Source organism: Medicago truncatula, chromosome 7 (genome assembly GCF_003473485.1).
Source record: "Medicago truncatula cultivar Jemalong A17 chromosome 7, MtrunA17r5.0-ANR, whole genome shotgun sequence".
Classification (NCBI taxonomy): Eukaryota; Viridiplantae; Streptophyta; class Magnoliopsida; order Fabales; family Fabaceae; genus Medicago; species Medicago truncatula.
Genome location: NC_053048.1, coordinates 35,374,819 through 35,397,541, shown reverse-complemented (window position 1 = coordinate 35,397,541; position 22,723 = coordinate 35,374,819). Strand labels below are relative to the sequence as shown.

Below are 22,723 nucleotides of genomic sequence, written 5' to 3'. Positions count from 1 at the left end.
CAAACACATAAAAAAATATTCGATTTTTTACAGTTTTTGATTTTTTTGAATCGGTTTGCAGTTTTATTTTGGATCAGTTTGAATTTGAACACTCCTACTTCACATATTTCATAGCATAAGACTTCTTTCAACAATTGCACTAGCCACCGACAAAAGCAAAGATAATTTTAGTTGTAAATACATCATGGGATAAACAACATATTTTCTTTTTTTTTAAACAAGAAAACAACATATATTCTTGTTTCCACTATCATTCTTAAAAAGACCACTAATCCCATTGGATAGCAATTTGAAAAAGGTTGAAACAATTTTTGTTTGTTCGATATAGTGTATGTGAGAAGTGCTTTACTGCTCCTCCAAGTTTATTTTGTACTGAGACAATTATAATACAAATGGCTTTTATTTATCGGAAAAATGCATTGTCCCATGAGCATAGCTCAGTTGATAGGACAGTGCATTATTATATGCAGGCAGGGGCGTAGCCATCCCCCAGCTAGCCTGGACACTAACCCAGGCTCAGCTCCAACTTTCTTTGTAGCAAGTTCCGCCATTACTAGAACTTTAAACTTTGCCTCGGATTTAGCTGCGGATTTTTGTGTAAATTCTGCAGGAAACACATTTCCTGCAGATTTTGCCCAGGATTTAGGTTCCCAGGTGAGGTAATACCATAGGATTTTAGGATCCGCAGGAAATGTGAAATTATCCGCAGGATTTGTGAAATTATCCGGAGGAAATGTGAAATTATTCGCAGAAAGGAAGTAAAGTTTTGCGATAATTTTTTTGCCCAGGCTCTATAAAATTCCTGGCTCCGTCACTGTATGCCGGGGTTCGAACCCCGGACACCCTACTTATTCACCTTGTGAATTCTAGCTACTAAGCTACCTGACCAAAAGAATAAGAAGAAACAGCGGCTTTGTATGCATGTATACCGCATTGTTGCAAGATCCAAAAGAAACATAATTTTTGTCCCAAAGTGTAAAACATATGTTGCAAGATGGATCTATTAGTAGTCGTCATCATCATTCAAAACACCGATCATCTCATAATAATCCTTCTGGAGAGCAGCAAGTTCTTGAGAGTGTCTGAGAACTCACATTCTTCCATACCCTCACATGCATACCAGTGCACAAAAGCACGTTTAGCATACATAACATAAGATCAAACTTATGAGCAAAACACATCAACACATTCACATGAAAATGGCACCTCAAATCCAGCTTCTTTGACACCATGAAGAAGACTCTAAGACACCACTATGCACACGGCTAGATAATTGTTACAAATAAGTAAATTGAGCCAACCTATGATTATGGCATCAAAGACATAATTTGGCCTCTAACTGTCATGCATTGAACAAGATGAACAGAAAGTCAACTAGAGCATATTTTCTTTATTCAACAATGATGAAAAATTGAAAAGAGTTTCTCAATTTGCAAAAAGGTTTGATACATTTGAAGGATCAAATCAAACCATGTATTTTGGTAAGAAAATTAAGCTTTTTAGGAATGTTGAGTCAATTTCTTGAGGGATTGAGTACAACAATAGGCTCAAAGACTGTTTATAATAATAAAGTGTCAACTCAGTCGTAGAAGTTCGATTTTATAACCTCAAAGAATGGAGTTTAAATATCCTCTGAGACGCTTGTAAATGACTATTAGTAACACTTTAACGAGTAATAGTTCCCCCGTTTCCCGTACGTTTTTTAAAATAAGACTCACAAACTGATAATCCACTTCCAGAATGGAAAACAACATTCAGTGTCACCATCTACCAATGCAATAATTGAAAGATTGGATCTACAATCAATCATATGGGGGAAATCATTGCTTAATTGGTTATCAATGAAATATATAGTTTTCAAAAAATAAAATAATCATAAAAAAGAAAATAAGTTTTGTACTACAAGTCATTCTATTTCTTGCACATTAGTATCAAAATTTTCTAGATCCCATCCTTGGACAAGAAGCATCACTGCAGAAAAAGTTCGCTGCTGAAAAATATTTGTTAAATCTGTTGTGCATAAAACAAAGAGTAGTATCTTTGCTAAAGGAGGCAATGCTATAATCAAAAGAACTTCAAAAGTGGTGTAAAATAAATTCCATCAAAACCTAGGCCTGCATATGCTACAGAAGGAAAGATATTATGTACATCTCAGCTGCAGAAAACCACTGTTGGTATGACCTATTTTACATCACAAAGTGAATATGAAAGCCATAAAAAGACAAAGAATTTGAATCCAATCTAATTAAAAGCATTTTTCTATAGAACCAGAAAATTATCACTAGTATCTTTTTGAGAGCAGAACAATCCCTTTAGCTATCTTAGATCATTGCCTTGCTTCGGATTCTCCAGAAGTTGGTTGTATTGAGTTAGCAGCATTAGTTTCACCATGCCTCTCAATATCTGTGTTCCTTTCGGATGCATGCGACTCGTCAAGAGGTTGGCTCATGGTGAATGTCACAGGTCTCACGTGTTTTGTTTCGGACGAGTTTTTCAATGGTAGACGACACACTGGACAGGTAGATTGTTTTCTCAGCCATATATCAATGCAAGAAAGATGAAAAGTGTGCCCGCATTTGGGCATGATGCGCAATATTTCTCTTTCTTTGTAATCTGCCAAACATATTACACACCTGTAGAAGAAAACAGTTAATTATCTATTCATTGGCTATTTTTGCATAAACGTATTTATCTATCAAAACCCTGTTTGGATAAACAACTTAATTAAGTGTTTATAATATAATAGTTTAACATATAAATGCTTCTGTACAAGTTATTTCTATAACAAAGGATACAATAAGTTATACATTGTTTTCATAAGCTATCCTGGAGATCTTATGAAAATAAACTGATAACAATTTATGGACAAGTCATAAGCTGTTTTCATAAGATCTCCGAACAGTCTCACAAATGCTTATGTTAGCAGATAAACTCAAATAAGTCAATCCAAACAGACCATTAATCGATCAAGTGTTAGTTGCATATCATAAGCTCTTGTCACAAAAAAGAATAATGTTTAGTGGTAAGAAAATGATATCAGTCTACAACAAAAGGTTAAAATACGAGGAATTTGTTCTCTATGACCTACAAATGATAGAAAAGACTTAACTGTGTATCTTCAATGGCACTGAAAGCCTCTTGATTGAACTTTAAAGTAGGGATTGCTTCAATCAAAACTGGTTCAGTGCCAGGGTCATTACCATGGTGTTCTGGCTATCAGGAAACAATGGAAAATTAAATTTGAAGCATGCTGTCAGCTATTGTTTGAAAGGTCAGAAAAAATTATAATTCATATACTAGAAATTATATGATATATTTACAGTGAAAACTATTCACTGTAAGGAAGAATTGAGAAGCTAAAACATACTATCTTATGATTCTGACCACATAGCTAAAGAAAACAGTTCATACATCAAACATACATAATTTTTTTTGGTCTTAAACCTTCTGGTTCTCAGGGAAATGGAGCCCTCTTAATACGGAATTCGTTCAGTAAGTAAAATATGGTCAAAGATTATCTCAGCCAGGATTCAAACTCGGATTATATCGAACAATTCGTGTTTAATTGAAACTTATTAACAACTTGAACTCAACCACTTGGTTATATACATATGAGTGTATAATTATATAGAAAAGTTAAATTATTGTTTTCTGGAAACAGAATGCAGCATTTGCATTAGAGTCAGATATTAAAAAGCAACAAAAAATTGTAGATGTCCTTATTTCATATATACTTCCAAGTATTGGATCAGATTTATAATCTAGGACTCATCATGACCAAACAAATTTGAGATTATAGTATTAGTGATAAAATTTTCATAAAAAAAAACTGAGCAAAGTGCTCAAAACCAAGTGATGATTATAAGCAAAAACAAGACAAAAGGAGGGTGCATACAGAAATTACCTGTTCTATATCATATCTTGATTCAATCTCATACATCATCCTAGATTCAACACCACCTCTAAGCCTTCCACAAATTATTCTTGTACAGACAAATACAATGAAAGTGGCACTCATGCCAAATCCAATAACAGTTGTCACCAAATTTGTCCCTGAACCCAACATCTCCAACAACAAAAATCAACCCTCAACACAAAAAAAAAAAAAAAAAAAACTAACTTAGACAGATTTTTGAACAAAAATATCAATAGTAGTGACACATCACATCACATCACAGAAAATATGAAAGAGCCATGTTAGAAAAATGGAAACTTTTTGTGTGTCAGAGTGAGTATATAAGAAAACAAAAGGAACCCATGTATTTATTAAGAAGGAAGATGAGATTGAAGGTGGTGGGGGGAACAGAAACAGCCAACAATAGGTATAGGTGAGAGAGAGCAGTGGAGAAATAAGACTCTTTGATTTTCTCTCACTCTTGGAACATTTTTGTGGGGTCCACTGCATCAAATGGACCCACTTCAATGTAAATATAGAATCCAGATTCTCTGTGTATACAATGAAAAGATTCCTCATCTTTGGATTGAGATCGGACCGTCTAAATCTCAAATATCTTAACTTAAGTTTGGCAATCACAATTTTGATTTCTCTATTTTTAATCACATAATTTTTACTTTATTTTAATAAATATGGTGTTAAATTGGGTCATGATAATTTATTGTCATGTCATCAAATTGCATGGTCAAAGTTATGGATTGGTAAAAAAAAAATGAAAAAGAGAACCAAAATTTCACAATTATGAAAATCAAAATTGTGATTTTATCAAAATAAGGGGAACAAAACTACATTTAAGTTTTTTAAATAAAATCAAAATCTTTTGACTAGACGATCATGGATCTTTTGACTTCGTCAATGCATGTAGTGACTACAACGAACTAGTTTTTTTTACCGTTGTTGTAGTGTAGTTGTAGGACATGTTAAGGTTACACATTTGATGAGACAAGACTTGAACATAAGATTATAAGTGGAGCCGTTCTCAATTCTCACTTTATAAGTCAACTATGTAATTTTTTACTCAAAAGAAAAAGTCAAATATGTAAATTTAAATTAAAATTGGTCTAAATTCTTTTAGAAAAAAATGTCTTACTAACTTGTGCTCTAATGACACATGTTAAAGAATCTAAAATTAGCAATTATGTATTGATAAAAACAATATTTTAACTTTAAAAAAACTTTTAAAAAGTTAAATATACAATTTTTAAACTAATATTTTTATATGTAGTTTATTAACATTTGTGTTTAGGCACATTTAGCTTTTGTCATTATTGAATCACATGCTATCATTGTTTAAGGTGAATGGATTTGATGAAATCCATGTTATCATATCACCACTATTGAAATAATTAGAGATGATCGTCACATGATGATTTTAAAAGGTAAAAGTATCTCTTTAAATCTAACGGTACAAGATGTAGTTTTCATAGCTAAGATATTGAAGTGTTTTAGATCGAACGGTCGCAAGTGGATATAGTTATTTTCGGCGGCAAAAGATCTTAACGGTAAAAAACAGTGAAAGAGGGAGTACAAGATTGTTTGTAGATTTAGAGGATCTGATCTGACAGCTATCAAACTACCTTCACTCACATGCCTTTCACTTCACAGTTCTCGATTAGGATAAGTACCATAATTCATGTCTTTTGCCTATTTCTATTCTATTCTCATACGGAATTTAGATAGATTTAACATGTGAGTGAGGTACTGCATCTTCAAAATTTCTCATCATTCAAATTTAGGATCCGCAATGGTTGAATTGAATAATATATTTGAAAAATGATATTTGTACAATTTATTAATCATTTTTTTTTATTAATATCATTATTCTTACTTGAGAAATGGTTGTTAAGACGGATCCTTAAATGTTTGGTTTTATAGAAGGAAGAAGAATGATGTTTCAAAAGTTATTTTAAAATGATTATACAAGTATAATTACTCAATATTTTTTAGGTTATATCAAGATATTCTTGTGCTTATTTGTGGGACTAATCGAGTTCTCAAATGCAAAGATTAATTATGTCAAAACTATTAGATATGACATGTGATCAAGATTCAAAACTCAACTCTTTCACTTATGTGTGTTAATTTTCAATAGTCATTATCATTTTGTCTATTTACTATAAATATAGTACTATTTCTTTTCCTAGGAATGGTGCGTTTGAGTTTAATGTTGTAGTTTCTCGTATTAGTACTAAGTTAACTTTAAATTCTAATAGCTTTGAGGTGAAGTTTATTCGGCAATAAATAAATATGATTGCTCATACATTATAGCTAGGACAGTCTATTCTTAATCTAGTCATCGCGTTTTTATATTTGTCCTTTTTGTATTGAACTTTTTTTAATTAATAATATCTAAGTTAGTTTTGGTCAAAGCAATATTTAAGTAAATAACACCAACCTCTCAAAAAAAGTAAATAACACCAAAAAGATATATATATATATATATATATATATATATATATATATATATATATATATATATTTATGTAAATAATTAAATTATTTTAGAAAAAAGTTGTTACACTTTATCTTGATCTTTGTCTTTTTGGTGCCGCACCATCTCTTGTTTTTAAGTGGGAAGAGCTTTAAGATTTTTCATCATGTCGATTTATAAAATCAATCTTATTTTTTTTTTATAAAAAAGAATGTTTAATTACATTTTGGTCCTTGCATTTTGACCAACTCACGAAATTGATCATACCTCTTTTAAATCGAACAAAATCGTCCCTAAACTATATGTTTTTTGCACTTTTAGTCCTATCTTCCTATTTCCAACTCCAGAAACGCACAGAAATGACAGTTTTAGTCCAACCACCTATGCTCAACCATGAAATAAACAAGGAATAAATCATGTGGGTATATGAATCTACTTTGTTCAACACACAAACCAAGAAAAACCCTAATTTCTAAGACATGTTTCAGGTATGTAACATGTTTCGGAAACTGTCATTTATGTGCGTTTCTGGAGTTGGAAATAGGAAGATAGGACTAGAACTGCAAAAAAAATATAGTTTAAGGACGATTTTGTTCGATTTATAAAAGATAGAACCATTTTCGTGAGTTGGTCAAAATGATATGACCAAAAGTGTAATTAAGCCAAAAAAAAAAATAATGTTAGACACTTTTTTTTTATAAAGATATTGACACTTTTTTTTGACAAAATGTTGACACGTTTTTTGAATAAATATAAGTTAGATAACATTTATTTAGGATATTTGATTGTTGGATTTTCATTTCTATTAGGCTTAAACAGTTAAATCATCCTTGAAAACTCATGTATTTTTTGTTTTCGTCCCTGTATCTTTTTTTTTTATATATATAAAACAAAGCTTGTAAGAAACAAACGTTTTGATTTTAGTCCCTACCGTCATCATTCGTTACAAAATGTATATGTGGCAAACAGATGATGATTTTAGTCCCTGTATCTAATCTAATGAATTTTCTCCTCTTTTTTTTCTTTCCTTTTTTCTTGACCATTACGTATTTGAATGTCTTTTTCTATCCATGAAAGAAAAAAGATTAATAACATGCCTCAATAAAATATAAATTATGGAACCTCATTAGACAACTTAGCAGTTGTAGACAAGTTTTTGTCAAATTTACTGGCAAGGTCACGAACTGAGATACACTTGTTCTGCTCTGACAAATTGAAAGCTTCTTGTTCAATAACATCTTTCAAAGGACCATGGTTATCCTCAGCAGGCTGTTGAAAAACTTGATGATCAACTTCTAATTTATACTTTGGAAAACTAGAGTTTGAAGGGGATATAATCTTGAAGTATAATCGTCAAAGAACAAGATCATTGTGCAATAGAACACTATACTTTTGAGGAAATCATGGAAATTTTACAGTTTTATGATCCATCTGCGAATTTTCAGCTAAAATGGGGGATATGAGTAGAAGAATGATGAAGGTGTGCTGCTAAGATAAAAATTGTTCAAAATAAATGTTATTTTAAATTTTTTTAATTTTCTATATAATATTTATTAATTAGTTTTTTTTTTCAATATCATCTAAGCAGTACTATGTATGTTATTTTCAAGTCAATATTTTTTACTTTACATTTACAGTATTGATGAGTACCTCCTTAATAAGGTTAATTTGACAAAGTTATCATTTTTTTCATTATAATCATTTAAAATGTGTGAAATAAGAACACATGTCCTTTTTTTACGAGTTAGAGAGAGCTGAAAAGAGTGAGTCTTGCTTAAAAAAAAAGAATATGTGCACCTCACATTTAGGGGAAACAGTAATTAATCATTTAATTATTAAAGACAAACAAAGCTAAAAAAGTCCGATCAAGACAGTACATTATTCTAATCTCAGATTTAGAATATAGTGCAATGCATCTTTCCTCAAAATAAGGTTAATTTGTGTTACTTGCCACTTAGATTTAGAATATTAAGTCAAGCAGGTGACTAGATGAGAATACTTGGAGTCCAGACAAGGTACTTATTCCAATCTCAGATTTAATTTAATTGTTAAACTTAAAATAATTCAAGTTTTGCTTTTTTAGATCTCTATAATACATACTATATGTGTTGTCATTATTGCATGATTGAAACATGAGTATAATGGAGGTGTGATTTTGATCGGATGCAAACTACTTTTACACTATTCCATGATTGAAACATTAGTAAAAATACGCAAGTCCATTTTGTAATCTTAAAAATAACGGAAATCACAACAGAAATATGTCAGAATCACAGCGATCTATCGTGATTTTCTAAAAACTATACTATGCAGTTTTGTAAAATTACGATATATTACCATAATTTTGGTATATTATCGTGATATCAAATACGCAATATGCAATATTCTTATTGAACTGAATAAATTAAAGCCCGATAGAATGCATCTAGTAACTTGTAAATCAAATGAAAGGAATCCCCTAAAGTAAAGAGGTTAAGGAATTTTTCAATTTTGATATGTAATTTCAAAAAATTTAGTTTTCAATTTAAATAGTTGATTTCTGTTCATGAGCAACATTTCCAATTAAGTTCCTATTAAGAAGCTGTTGACATGCAAATAGTTCATTTCCAATTAAGATTCTATTGAGAAGCAGTTGAAATGCAAATCAAATGCATAAACATTTAATACAAACAGTATTTCCATTCCACCAACCCCATAATCAAAGACTCCTATATGTGTAGGTCAATGAGACACATGGCTTCTCATGAGTCACGTGACAGGAAAAATAATAAAACAATATGTCATATATATTTATAATAATTAGATTACATTAGATAATAAAATCCAAGCACTTGTTAAGCTCATGCCAAGAAAGAAGGTAGGAGGAAAAGAAGATATGACACTAGCCACTAAAGAGAAGGTACCAGATTTTTGCCTTGCTATATATATATATTATAATTGTGAGACGTAACTTTAGTGCAACTGTTAAAGTTGTTGTCATGTGACTGAAAGATCACGGATACAATATATTAAATGGTGGGACCTTTTTTTATTTTTTTACATATTTATAATTGTATATTTTTAATCACAGTGTCAATAGTCAACTATGTATATAATTTTGGAAAGATATCCACTTCTTCAAAGTATAAAACTCTTTCCTTAAAAAAAAAAAAGTATAAAACTCTTAAAACCACTTAAGATTTTTTAAACTTTTCTTTTCAACCATCATGAATAATATAGGCATATTATATGGCAAAGAGGCATTGGGTCAATAGCAACTTGCAATAGAGAAACTATAGGAAGTTGCTTCTCATCATCACTATAAACTTTCTGATAGAAACTTCTTTGTGTTGCACTAACTCGAAGTATGTATGATATGTATCAAACTTCCATTAACAAACGGAGGATATACATTTGTTGGTGTGAAACTGAACTCGAATCCCTTGACTAATGTTTTATAGTCAAATTGTGTGCATGAAAAAAAAATAGTGATAATTGAGAGGCACCGCCTTACCAAAGATGGACAATCAAGTTCCTTGACAATATTAGTCGTTAACAAAGTTAATGAATTCCCTCAGAAAAAAAATAAAAACAAAGTTAGTGAAAAATTCTAACCAATAACATAGTTATATTATAAAAATAAAAATAAAACATAGGATATATAAATCAAGGTATATAGTTATAAGTTCTTCCGGTGATATGAGTCGCGAGACAAGAAAATTCAAAGAGTTTCTTTTTATTACCATGAATTTGGTACAAAGTTTATAATGTCGCTTAACAATGACTAATCTATGTCGAAGAATATGTGGGGTACACAAATAAATTTTCTCTTTCGATATAATTTTTTCTATACGCACGAGCCTTTGATCACATGTTTTACAACTTGGATCGATCCATTGTTAGTGAATAAATTTGTATATCTTATAGTATATGTGTATAAATTTTCACATAAATTATTTAAAAATATCCAATATATATTGAATAGTCAAATTACCAGCTCAACTTGTGTGATTTGTCCCTTGCCAGCCCAACTTTTTAGGGGAGAAACAAATTACGATTTAGCAAAATTCACAAGTGGCTCCTGTCAACAACAAAAATCACAAGTAGAAGATTGCCATAATATCAATCTTTTTCAATATCAACATGTGTTTCATACAAGGAAACAACCCATATGTACCATATATCTTGCCCCAAAAAGAGTCCTTTGTACCAAGTTAATCAATTTGAACTTTTGAAGTACTAAACAAACATCAAATCTAGGTGAAACAGAAAATACATGAGGTGAAATGGTAAACATTAAATAAAGCATATGAAAAAGTTAAATAAGTCTCCAATTCATCACTGTTTTCATCTCAATTATTATTTTACTGTTCAGCTTTTTGGTTATGTGCTGAATATTTTCTAACACAATCAATTTATTCGCATGAAAAATAAAATACACTCACGTGATCATCATGACATTTATTTTAAAAAATAAAAATAAATTCGAGATATGCAAGAAATGAAGTTGATCCTACTTTCACGTCCTACTTGACAAAGAAATAAAAGCAACAACTCAAGAGAAATGCATACAGAACTCGCTCAAAGGGTGCACCGCCCCCCACTCCTCATTACGGATGTGCAAACAAGCTTGCTAATCATGGCCATGATATCCAAGGCTCTATGTGGTGGGCTTCTTTACCTTCTTTTATTAGAGACGACTTCTCAATAATAATAATAATAATAATGATTTCGCGCTCTTTAATTTTTTTGCTCGTAATAATTGTATATTTCTTTGTCCCTTTCTTCTCATTTTCCCATAGTATCTAAAGCATGGGTCAGTTGATGTTAAAATAGCTTTGTCCGAAACAATTGTTTTTGGTCATATGCGGAAAAAGAAACAAGAGCATGTCACCTTGGAGAAATAAGAGAAGCTTAAAATGGGAAGAAAAACAGTAACATTGAGAACAACTAGAATAAACATGATGCTCAAGATTATTTTCACTCTCTTGATCCCTTATTTTCACTTACTCGCGAAATTGGTTTCCCCATTTTAAAATAACATTTAGGGGTGGGCAAAAAGAACCATGAACCAAACCGAACCGCGGGATCCAAACCGAACCGAACCAAAAATAACCGAACCATTTTAATGGTTCACAAACCGAACCGTTAATTTATTAACAGTTCTTGAACCATCTTGAACCGAATCGAACCGTTTGAACCGAACCAAACCACTTGAACTTTTTATTTTATTTTAAGGAAACCACTTGAACTCTTTGTTGGATCTTTCCAAAAAAAAAACTTATTTAAAATAGCTTATTTTAAAAAACAACTTATTCAAAACAGCTTATTTTATGAAAACAACTTATTTTAAAAAAACAGCTTATTCAAAATAGCTTATTTGAAAAACAGCTTATTCAAAACAGCTAATTTTATGCAAAATAGTTTATTTTAAAAAACAACTTATTCAAAAAAGCTTATTTTATGCAAAACACCTTATTTTATACAAAACACTTATTTTAAAAAACAGCTTATTTTATGAAAACAACTTATTTTAAAAAAACAGCTTATTTAAAAAAAAAACAACTTATTTTATGAAAAACAGCTTATTTTCAAAAAAAAAAAAACTTATTCAAAACATGTTTTGAATAAAATAAGTTGTTTTAAAATAAGCTGTTTTTTTAAAATAAGTTGTTTTCATAAAATAAGCTGTTTGAATAAGCTGTTTTTCAAAATAAGTGTTTTGCATAAAATAAGCTATTTTAAATAAGCTATTTTTTAAAATAAGTTGTTTTTGCATAAAATAAGCTGTTTTGATTAAGTTGTTTTTAAAAAGAGATCGTAACAAGCTATTTTTAATAAAATAAGCTTTTTAGAATAAGTTGTTTTTCATAAACGAAGCTGTTTTGAATAAGCTGTTTTTTTAAAAATAAGTTGTTTTTCATAAAATAAGGCGTTTTGCAAAAAATAAGCTGTTTTGAATAAGTTGTTTTTCATGTTTATCAAATAAACTGTTTTGAATAAGCTGTTTTTTTTTTTTTTTAAATAAGGTATTTTCATAAAATAAGCTATTTTGAATAAGGTGTTTCTTAAAATAAGGTGTTTTCATAAAATAAGCGGTTTTGAATAAGCTATTTTTAAAAAGAGATCGTAATAAATTATTTTTCATAAAATAAGTTTTTTTGAATTTTTTAAAATAAACTGTTTTGCATAAGATAAACTGTTTTTGAAAAAATAAACTATTCTAACTTTTAATTTTAATTTGTTATTTTTTATAATAAAAGTGGTTTTATTCATTGGATAAACAATATTTGTTTTGGTTCAGCTTATGGTTAATAGGTAAGCAAATGGTTAACCAAACCATAACTTTGGTTCAGTTCGGTTAGATCCAAACTTGAAACGGTTCAGTTCGATTTTCCCAAACCATTTCAAAATTTCAGTTCGGTTCGTTTTTTTGGGTTAATTGAACCATGCCCACCCCTAATAACACTGTTTTGACTCCGCTTTCAAATTTTTGAAGGGATTTATGGTAATATAGTGGTTGTTAATCATTTTGTGTCATCAAGTTGTATAATTGCCGTTGGAAATTGAGGAGGGAAAATTGCCTCCAAAACAAAGTGATGGAACAAATGGTCGATAGAATAAGCATTTTACCAAATGACTTGTTGTGTCACATACTCTCTTTTCTCCAAATCAGACAGACCCCGCTTTGTTATTCACTCTCTGCTCTCCGCATCGCCTATGTTCGCTTCTGTCGTTTTGTCGATACCCTCAAAACATTTCGCCTCAAGTGTGTTTCCAGAACCCCCATCCAAAACATGTGGCTTGAAGCTGCAAAATGCCGCCGTGTTGAGGAATTACAAGACATGAAAATCAGCATTTGTTCTAATGTAATGCCTTCAGAAAAAAGTCTGATTGTAGAAGAATTGTCCTCGTGCTCGTGCCCAAAGAGATGTAAACTTTCATTTGAACATAAGTATTGTTACTAGAATTATCAGTGTTGTTCTAACATGAAACCAATTTAGTTTGGCTTTACTAAGGGAGTTTTAACCTCCTACCTCCCACCTCCTAAAGGTTTGCTCTTGTAACATTTCCAACAAAGAGATCTTCATGGACCAGCATCAGAATGCAATTAAACAAACATGGAAATAATAAATAATTCCAAGATTGAAACAAAACAAGATGTATTACTTGGGTAAAATATTCTGACATTATCTCTTAACATTGTTCATCAAATAATCCAAAACACACTACTGGATATTTTGAATTTTAACCTTTGCAATCTATAAAGACCAATGCATTACAAAAATGTCACCGGATTGTGTAACTGTTGAACTGTCTTGGTCAAGAGTTGCAATTAGGCCATGAAACATACATGATGGATGTCACCACACCTTCCAGGAACAAAATTGGGTGAATTCCTTGAAAGGATGCTACAAAATTGGTTTGCGATGAATCCATACTATAACAAATCTTGATTTGATCCTCATAGGTTGCTACAATCCAATGGTGCTCAACATTATATTAAAATAGCACCATCAATCAAGGTGGACAGTTTTCTGAGCCAAGCCTACTAAAATCCAACATGTGAGTTGTGGCTTTCGATTATTTGCTGGCGCTGGAAGAGCATAAATATCGCAGCATATATTCATTGGAGGAGCATGTATCGGCAAGATCCTGATGTATACTTGTAATGGATTTCTGCAATGATTTCAATGATGGGAGCAAATTTCTAGAGTTCTGTTGAATAGAATTCGCATGGGCTTTACAAAGCTCCTGCCATAACAAAGAAAAAGATTAAGTTGTAGAACTATTGGATATGATTAGGAATGGATTCTCTCAATTGATAATCTCTCATGCTTTCTCCAATGGAAAAATCTCCACCATTAAACATAATAATCTCGGTTTTCTATATTATAGAATCCTCCCACCCTTTAATTTTTAAGAGTCTAGATTTCAATCTCTCATGCTTTCTCCAATGGAAAAATCTCCACCATTAAACATAATAATCTCGGTTTTCCATATTATAGAATCCTCCCACCCTTTAATTTTTAAGAGTCTAGATTTCAAATAACCGTAATGTCAATGGAGTTCATTCCCGATTTGGTTTACAAAATTAGATAATTTAACAATTTTCTATACAATAAAATATTAATCAAACTAATATTAAAAAAAAAAAAAAAAACGGAGGTGATCTTAACCTTATAATCATACATAAATGGCCAAAATAGAGTTTAGTTATTAACTATATCAATTTATGATTGAATTATTAAGATTATTTCTTCCAACACTCTCATCGGTTTCACTTCCTCTCTATCTTTATGTGCCTGCTTTATTTAAGCAAGTAAAAAATACCTGAGACCATCGAAGTATGAACTCCAAATGTGGACAGTTTTCTAGAAGAGATGCAAGTGCCTCAATTAATCGCTGGAGATATTTGTATGGGATTGATGTGGCAACTGCTGGAATATCCGCTGGACTAACAGTAAAAATACACTTTTTAATGAAAGAGTCCTCATTTAAGCGAAGACTAAGGATCAAAGCCCTACTTGGTTGATTTTCATTAAGAGCTTTATCAACAGCCTGTTGAGCAATGCAAATTGATGTTACTAATGACATCAAAAGAGGAGATACAATAGTGAAGCAAGATCACAATTTATAGCTTGGTTGAGCAAAGGAAAAATTAAGTTACATATACTGCAGAAAATTTACTTGCAAGCAAAATTTGTGGAAAAATTGATTATATTCTTCTCAAGTCGCAAATATAAAAATTGATAGCATGATAAAACCCACACTATAAGAGGAAAAATGCTTCCTCTTTCTACAATCATAACTGAAAAAACAAGTTGTTTACTTATTTTAAAATTATTGTTTTCGACAGAAAATAGTTTATTGTAATAATCTTTTATTCTTCGAAGTGAACGTCTCTCAAAAAGAAATGTGAACAAATTGACAACTTTGGGGGAGGAAAATAATACCTCTGGTGTGACATCTATGTCTAGGTCAGTTGGATCGAATATGAATGATTCATCAACAGAATAAACTAACACTCCCTCAGTCGTTGCTGCTACAAAACTCCTCCCTGTAGGTGCAATTCTAAGGCATTTTGTTTGAATAATAGGTCTTCCACGGTTAGACACAGATCCTGGCAAATCTAATCCTAGTTTCCCCCGTGTTTGTGTTTCAACACCTTCTTCAACGTCGCTGTTGTAATCATCAATCAAATCTAGAGGTCCAGCTTCAGTCATATTCTTTGAGTTCAAAAAGTCAAGCACTCCATCTAATGAAAGATTATGAGTTATCTGGAAACGTCGCAGCAAAACCTGAAGAGAAGAGATTCAGATTAATAAACAGAACTGTACTATAAATCATGATAATTAAAAAAGTTGGGATTAGTCCATTTTAAATATGCACCCAAATTGATATTGAACACTACAACGTCTACAACACGGACAGAAAAAAGGCAAATGACATCACCAACATAATACACAAACAATAAGGCAGAGGAGAGAAGAGGTCTAAATCGATTTCTAAATGCAAGCGGTATTTTTCCTAAATGGATTCCAAGAGGAAAAGGTCCAAACAACCTAACTTCAACGTTTTAAAGTTCAACTGTTCAAGACAAAAGCTTAGTTTCCAAGCTCAACCAAGCTTCATAGACACGAGAAGGCACCCACTGGTAATTATGAATTGCACAGAGAAATATTTTTCTCCTCAATTTCCACTACAGCAACAATTGGTTTTTATAATGAAGTACATGCAAAAAAAAATTAAAGATTTCTTATTCATTGTAACCATTAAGATACAGAACATAGAATAATGTTTCGTGATATTTTTGTTCATGAATTATCTAACTGCACATCTAACATAAACATAACTATTTGAGGTGATGAAAGAGGTTTATTTAGAGTTATCTTGCAATGTAAGCAGCAGTGCAAGTGTTTCGAAGAATTTGCACAAATAGCTTATGATATGTGTATGTCTCGTAAGTTGTTTTAAGCTTATTTTCATAAGATCCTTACGATAGCTTGTAAAAATGGCTTATGCCTTATAGAGTTCAACCTAATTTTATCTTGAATAGAAACATCATATACATAAACTGAACTCTTATATGATAAGCTCTTACGAAATGAACACTTAATCAAGTTATCTACTAAAATATCCCCCTAACCTATATCATATGTTTGATGTGAATCAACAAAGAAGCTTTCTAGGAAATACATTTTTTAGGATTCAATAAACAAAGTTTATATGCTGATATTTATAGATATGTAAAATTAAAAGACATGCAAACCAACCTGATCGGCAACATCATACATGCAGATATATCTGCTACTGCCCCCAGCTAATATGTAGCTTCCATCAGCTGAATAACACAAGGTTGTGAAGCACTTCCCTGTACTTGAGTTAGCAGCTGTTCTACGGTCAGTCATAAGACGACCTCCAGCAATATCTCTCGAACCTTCTATTGTATACATCAGCAAACCATCTACTGGATCCCAAAAATAAATTTGGCCATCCAATGTACTGCAAGCTAGCTGCTTTCCATCTGGACGAAAAACTACTGTGAGAACATCGTGTGTGTGAGGCCATGTTTCGACTGCTCCTTTCCCATCAAAGACATCCCACAACCGAACAGTTTTGTCCCATGATGATGAAGCCAAGACAGCCTACACAGAGAAATAAAAATAATGCTATAATTAGCCAATCTAAAACCATAAAAAATACAAACTTTAGCAGTTCTAGTCATTATCGTGTTTCAAGAGTTGAGATAATAGTTAGCATTGTATTTGATAATACTATGGGGCATCGGCGTATAATTAGAAAATAATTACTCCCTCCGATCCTATTTATAAGAAAAAATTGACTTTTTAGATTTATTGAGTAATTGATGTATCTTGTCTAGAATATAGACCAAATACATCATTTATGCAATGAATCAAAAAAGTCAAATGTTTCTTATAAATAGGACCGGAGGGAGTATTTTATAAAATCACAAATATTAAATCATGGCTTCATAGAGACATTGTATTTCTAACATGTAGAAACTGTAACAACATAAAAATAAAATCAACTAAACACATTATACAGGATAACAAGACATCAACTTATGTAGATGATAACAATGGAAGAAAAGCTAACTCACATTTGTAGGAGAAAATACTAGACCGTGAACAGGAGCTTCATGACCACTAAGCACGTCTAACAAACGGCCAGTTCTCATCGACCACACAAAAATCTGTTGCAAATATCATTGACCAGAAAGTGTAAAAATAAAGAAGAAATGTGGATATAATCAGAACCCAACTAACTTTTCAGAAATGGTACCTCAAAGGAATCTGAAGTGCCCGCACAAATCACTTCACCGCTTTGATCTGCTGCCAAAGAAACAAACTGTCTTGAAGAAGGGGTAGTAAATGTCCTAAAATTCCGATAACGTACTAAATCCCACGCACGAATAGTCCCATCAAGAGATGCACTGAGAAGGCAATTGTTACTTGCCATAAAATGCAGAGCCGTAACAGCATTTGTGTGCTCAGAAAATGTAACAAAGCAAAAGCCCGAGGAAACAGTCCAAACCTATAGCAGATAAAAATGAAATTTTCAATGAATTCACTGCTAAACTTATTCAATTTAAAATCAATGCAATACACAGATTATCAAAGTTGCAATGTGAAACACCCTACCTAAACGTGTAAACTTATACTAACTTATATGTAGATGTGCACTCTGATTAATAAAAATAAATAAAATAACACATCCATATTAAAATAGTACTACTTATTTAAAATCTGAAAATTTCCTTTATGCTTCAATACATAAATATCTATGATTTTAGTATGAGTTTCAAAAAAAAAAAAATTTAAAGCATATAACAGATAAATGTGAGGCTTGGCTCATTTGAATGTAGATATGATTTTTTGTATATTTAAAAAATAAAAAAAATAAAAAAAACCTTGAAATCAAATACATCATTGTACAAAATTAAAACAAAGTTTACAACCAAACTTAGATGGTAGTCTTTACATGATAGTTCTCAAAACTTAGCATACCCTTTCTATTGTATAAACATAAGAAAAACATTCCAATAATTGTTTTACATGGATTGTAACATGTACAGAAAGTCTGAAAGAAAACTAATCTACGACATTAATTGGAGGACGGAGGACCCCCATCGGTCTCTTAAATCTGATGAACTGAAAATATAAACTAACAAGACAAAATCCCAGTGAGAGCCCTAAGCATTCCACATCATATATTATCATAATGCTACCTCTAAGAATTTACAGTTATCAATCCTATCGTATTCTGTGTGCTTAAGTCTTTTCAGTCTGCGGTGTGGTCTAGATTACAGCTCTATAATCCAACTTGAAGCTTCCCTCAAGTATGACGCACGCCATCTTTGCACAATTCATAAAATTTGAATAGTGCTTCTGTCAACATGTTTTGATAAGAAAACACTCCTCCTCGGCTCTTTTTGACAGTTCTGTTACCTTACTTATACTAGGTCCAACATTTTATCTATGTTTCACTTTTCACTATACACATGTACAAATATTTGACTATTACACAATAAACATGTTCTGGTGACATTATATCATCATGATCAATTCAGTGTTTGCACAGTTCATTTTATCTTAGAAATTCAAACCAAATATTAATTAGCAAAAAGTACAATGTGAGAGTGAATACCTTCACTTTATTATCATCTGCTCCAGTAGCAAGGAGTTGAGAATCCTGCGAATATGCGACACAATTAACATCAAAGTAATGACCCTGCTGCTTCAAAATATAACTTTCAGACCGCCACTCCCACACAAGAAGCTGGCCAAGTTTAGCACAGCCAAAGGACAACCAATTCCCAAGATCATTAAACATAGCAGTAGTAATCTTCGCCTTCGATATCGACAACAAATGAATACACACGAAATCCGGCATCTGATACAACCCAAAAACCCCATTAGAAAATCCAACAACCACCATATCCAACCCTCTATGATAATCACAAGCTGAAACCTTCGCCGGAGCCTGATTAAAACAATCCTTCCTCAACAACTCCCATTTCCCTTTACATAAATACCCTCCATCCTCAAATTCACGCTCCTTCCTCTTCTTCACATCACCATCATCCTCAACCATCAAATCCCCTTCGACATCCCTATCCGGTGTCCCCGGCGATGGAGGCTCAGACAATTCTTCATCCTCAGTAAAACCCCAGCTTAAAATATAACAATCTCTGGTAACAGTATAAACCTTAGAAACCTTACTAGTTTTCGAATCAACACCGAAAAACGAACCTACAACAGAATCTCTATGACCTAAAAACAAAAAAGGCTTATACTTAACACCACCATAAACCTTCTTCAAACACAAAATCCTCGCAGTTAAATCCTTAGACGCAACAAGCAAGTAATTAGAATCACTACTCCAATCAAAAGCAGTAACCTTTGCATGAAAATCAGCAAAAGTACGAATCAATTCAAACGGAAAATACTCTTTACGAAAAGCCGGCGAACGCCAGATCTGAACAAGCTTCCCGGCGGCAACAGCGATGAGTTTTCCGTCGGGGGAGAATTTAACAGCTCCGACACGGTGTTTGAACGTTATACGATGGAGAAGAGCGCGGCGGCGGAGGTTGATGAAGAGGCAGCGATTATTTTCGTCGATGGCAAGGAGGAAGGTGCCGTCGGGGGAGACGGCGATGCGGGAGATGTTGGAGGAGGATTGAATAGGGAGAGTTGTGGTTTGGGATTTGCGGAGGTCGGTGACGGAGACACGGTTGCCGACGGGAGAGAGGAGGAGAGTGTTATTGGAGATGACGGCGTTGCCGCCTCGGTATGGTGCTCCGAGAAGGTTCTGGAATCGGAAGTTCATTTTGGGTTAACGGCGTCACCGTGTGTTGTGGTGTTTTAGGGTTTAGCTTGTGTGTGGCGGGAATGGAGGTTTATGATGTTAGGGTTTAGGGGTAGGGATGAAATGGAAAGCGAATCAAAACGCACCGTTTGTTGTGTAATAGTATTCAAATTAATTTTTGAAAATTTTTGAAATATTATTTGTTTCAAGTTTCAATTCAACACACTTTTTATGGATTAAAAAATTTAAGAGAAACGATATTTGTACAACTATCTTTTTATTATCTCTCTTTATTTTTTTCTCTCTATTGTTTTTGACAATTTTAAGAGAAAAAAACAAAGTTATAAGAAAGAGATGTACAAATATCACTGCTCAAAATTTAAATGAGTTTCACCACGTCTCATATAATCTATTTTTTTTTAGACTCGTATGACTTTTAGTTTAGTTAATAAAATGGTGGATGGATCCGTGAGCATAGCTCAGTTGGTAAGGACAGCATAATATATGCAAGGTTTATGGTTCGAACTCCGAACACCACAAAAAAAATGATGGATTAATTTGTTGTTGATAAGAATAAGAATAGGTTAAATTAAACGAGAATATTAGAGTGTTGGAGGTTAATTTCATCATTTTAGAATTTAGTTTTGGAAGAAAAAAGTTGGGAAATGAATTTGGGTAGGTGGTGGTGGTTACATGTCGATCAAGGAGTGTTGTGGTTTAAAGTTAGCAGCTATGTATGGGGTAGGAGGGTGGTCGAATTACATGTTGATCCAATAGAAGATTTATCGGGCGTTAGAGAGGCAGTATAGGTGAGTGAGGGGAGGTAATGGAGAAAATACCTCTCTATGTAATGATCCGTGACTATGAGGTCTTTTGTGTTATAGATTTAGTCACCTCTTTCATCTTTGTGTTGATGACAATATTTCAGTAACATAGACATGGAGGTTAGGTTGGGGAGTTCTGGGTCAAAGGTGTGGGATGAGACTCTTTGCTATGGAAGAGAAGCAAGTTGTGGAGTTTGTTCTTTGTTGGAATTATGTTATTGCAAAATAATATGTCAGCTAAATGGATTTAACAACATGATCCATATGAAGGCTATTCATTTAAAGGAGTTTACAATATTCTGAATTAAAATGAGCAACAAGACCGTCCACCGTTTACAGAGTTAATTTGGAACAAGTTGTTTCTCTTAAATTGTCTCTTCTTGCATGGAGAACTTTGCACAAGAGGATTCCGACCAATAACAATTTGGCTCGTCATAGGGTTGTCCATTCAGGCATGTTGTTGTGTTAGGTGGTTGCGGAAAAGAGAAATTTATAAACCATTTTTCTTGAAATGTGACTTCTTTAGAAGCATTTGGACTCATGTATCACATTGATTTAAGATTTCTTTTGTTATTTCGGTTAATGTATACATGCATGCAATGCAATTTGGTGGTTCTCATTTGTTCATGAGCAACATTCTTCACTTTTTCAAAGTGATCTGGTTGGCTTGTCTCCACGTCATTTGGAAGGAGAGAAACTTGTATATCCTTCCAAAAATAGAATTGTCTCTTGATCACTTGCTTAATATGATTAAGCTCCATTCTTGGGACTAATTTGAAAGTTTCTATTTTCTTTTTAAGTGCATTGGATTATCCCCAGCCACCGCAGACATGAAAATGTTCACTTTAATGACACTAATTAATTTGCTCTTTTATATCGCTTTCGATTCTTTCTTCCAAATAAACTAGTTGGCTTTCCAACACTTCTATGGACACAAATTCATTGAACTGACTCTTGTTGGCTTCTACACCTTCTTCAAATTTCTTTAGCAATGTTAGCCTTGTAGTTGAGGACTCAAGTTTCATGTTTGCATCATTGTTGTCGCAACTCCACGAGTTAAATCGGCTAAAAGTTTTAGCTTTTTTTTTTTGAGTAAAAAAGTTGTAGCATTATAGACTTCAACCTCATTGAGACATCATCATATGCGAGTAAAGATATTCCAAAGTAGTTTCCATGGAAGTAGTAGATGATGTTGGTTCTAGAAGATGACAAATTTGCCTCATGAGGAGTTCTTTCTAAATTTCCAAGCCTTTTTCTATCAATCAAATATAAATAATTTAAAAATTATCTCATTTTTTGAATCTTTAACAAGTGCCCTAATACACATAATATGCAAAGTAGTTGGTTTTCTAGAATGAGATTTCATTAAGCATTGATTTCGATGATTATTTTTTTCCTATGTTGGATTTGAATTAGTATTAACATAGGCCATGATGTGTCACTTCAGTGAAAAGAATTTGATTTTATAACCTTTAGAGATGGACTTCAAATCTCATCGAAAATAAATTGAAAATGGCCATTTGTATTTTAATTAGTAATTAATTTTTTATTCTGCATTTTTTTAAATAAATATTATTAACATAGAAAAATGCTCCAAAGCGGGGCACAAGTGCACTAATTTATTCATATTTGGGTGTCATAATCTTTTAATGGAGTGTCAAAATATTATCGGTGATATTGACATGCATATTCCATAGGACT

At 32.3% G+C, this 22,723-nt stretch overlaps 2 protein-coding genes across 2 annotated transcripts; both read right to left on the bottom strand.

Annotated features, from left to right (window-relative positions):
• Positions 1-2,061: 2,061 nt before the first annotated feature.
• Positions 2,062-4,351, bottom strand: LOC11432107 (RING-H2 finger protein ATL5). Its single transcript, XM_003623795.4, has 3 exons — positions 3,905-4,351; positions 3,110-3,213; positions 2,062-2,633 (listed from the first exon to the last, which is right to left on the bottom strand). The coding sequence occupies exons 1-3, from the start codon at positions 4,064-4,066 to the stop codon at positions 2,327-2,329; spliced, it is 573 nt and encodes a 190-aa protein (XP_003623843.1). The 5' UTR covers positions 4,067-4,351; the 3' UTR covers positions 2,062-2,326.
• A 9,160-nt stretch (positions 4,352-13,511) lies between these two features.
• LOC11431644 (periodic tryptophan protein 2) lies at positions 13,512-20,349 on the bottom strand. Its single transcript, XM_003623793.4, has 7 exons — positions 19,038-20,349; positions 17,673-17,924; positions 17,491-17,583; positions 16,643-17,014; positions 15,323-15,667; positions 14,700-14,927; positions 13,512-14,120 (listed from the first exon to the last, which is right to left on the bottom strand). The coding sequence occupies exons 1-7, from the start codon at positions 20,217-20,219 to the stop codon at positions 13,950-13,952; spliced, it is 2,643 nt and encodes an 880-aa protein (XP_003623841.1). The 5' UTR covers positions 20,220-20,349; the 3' UTR covers positions 13,512-13,949.
• Positions 20,350-22,723: the final 2,374 nt, after the last annotated feature.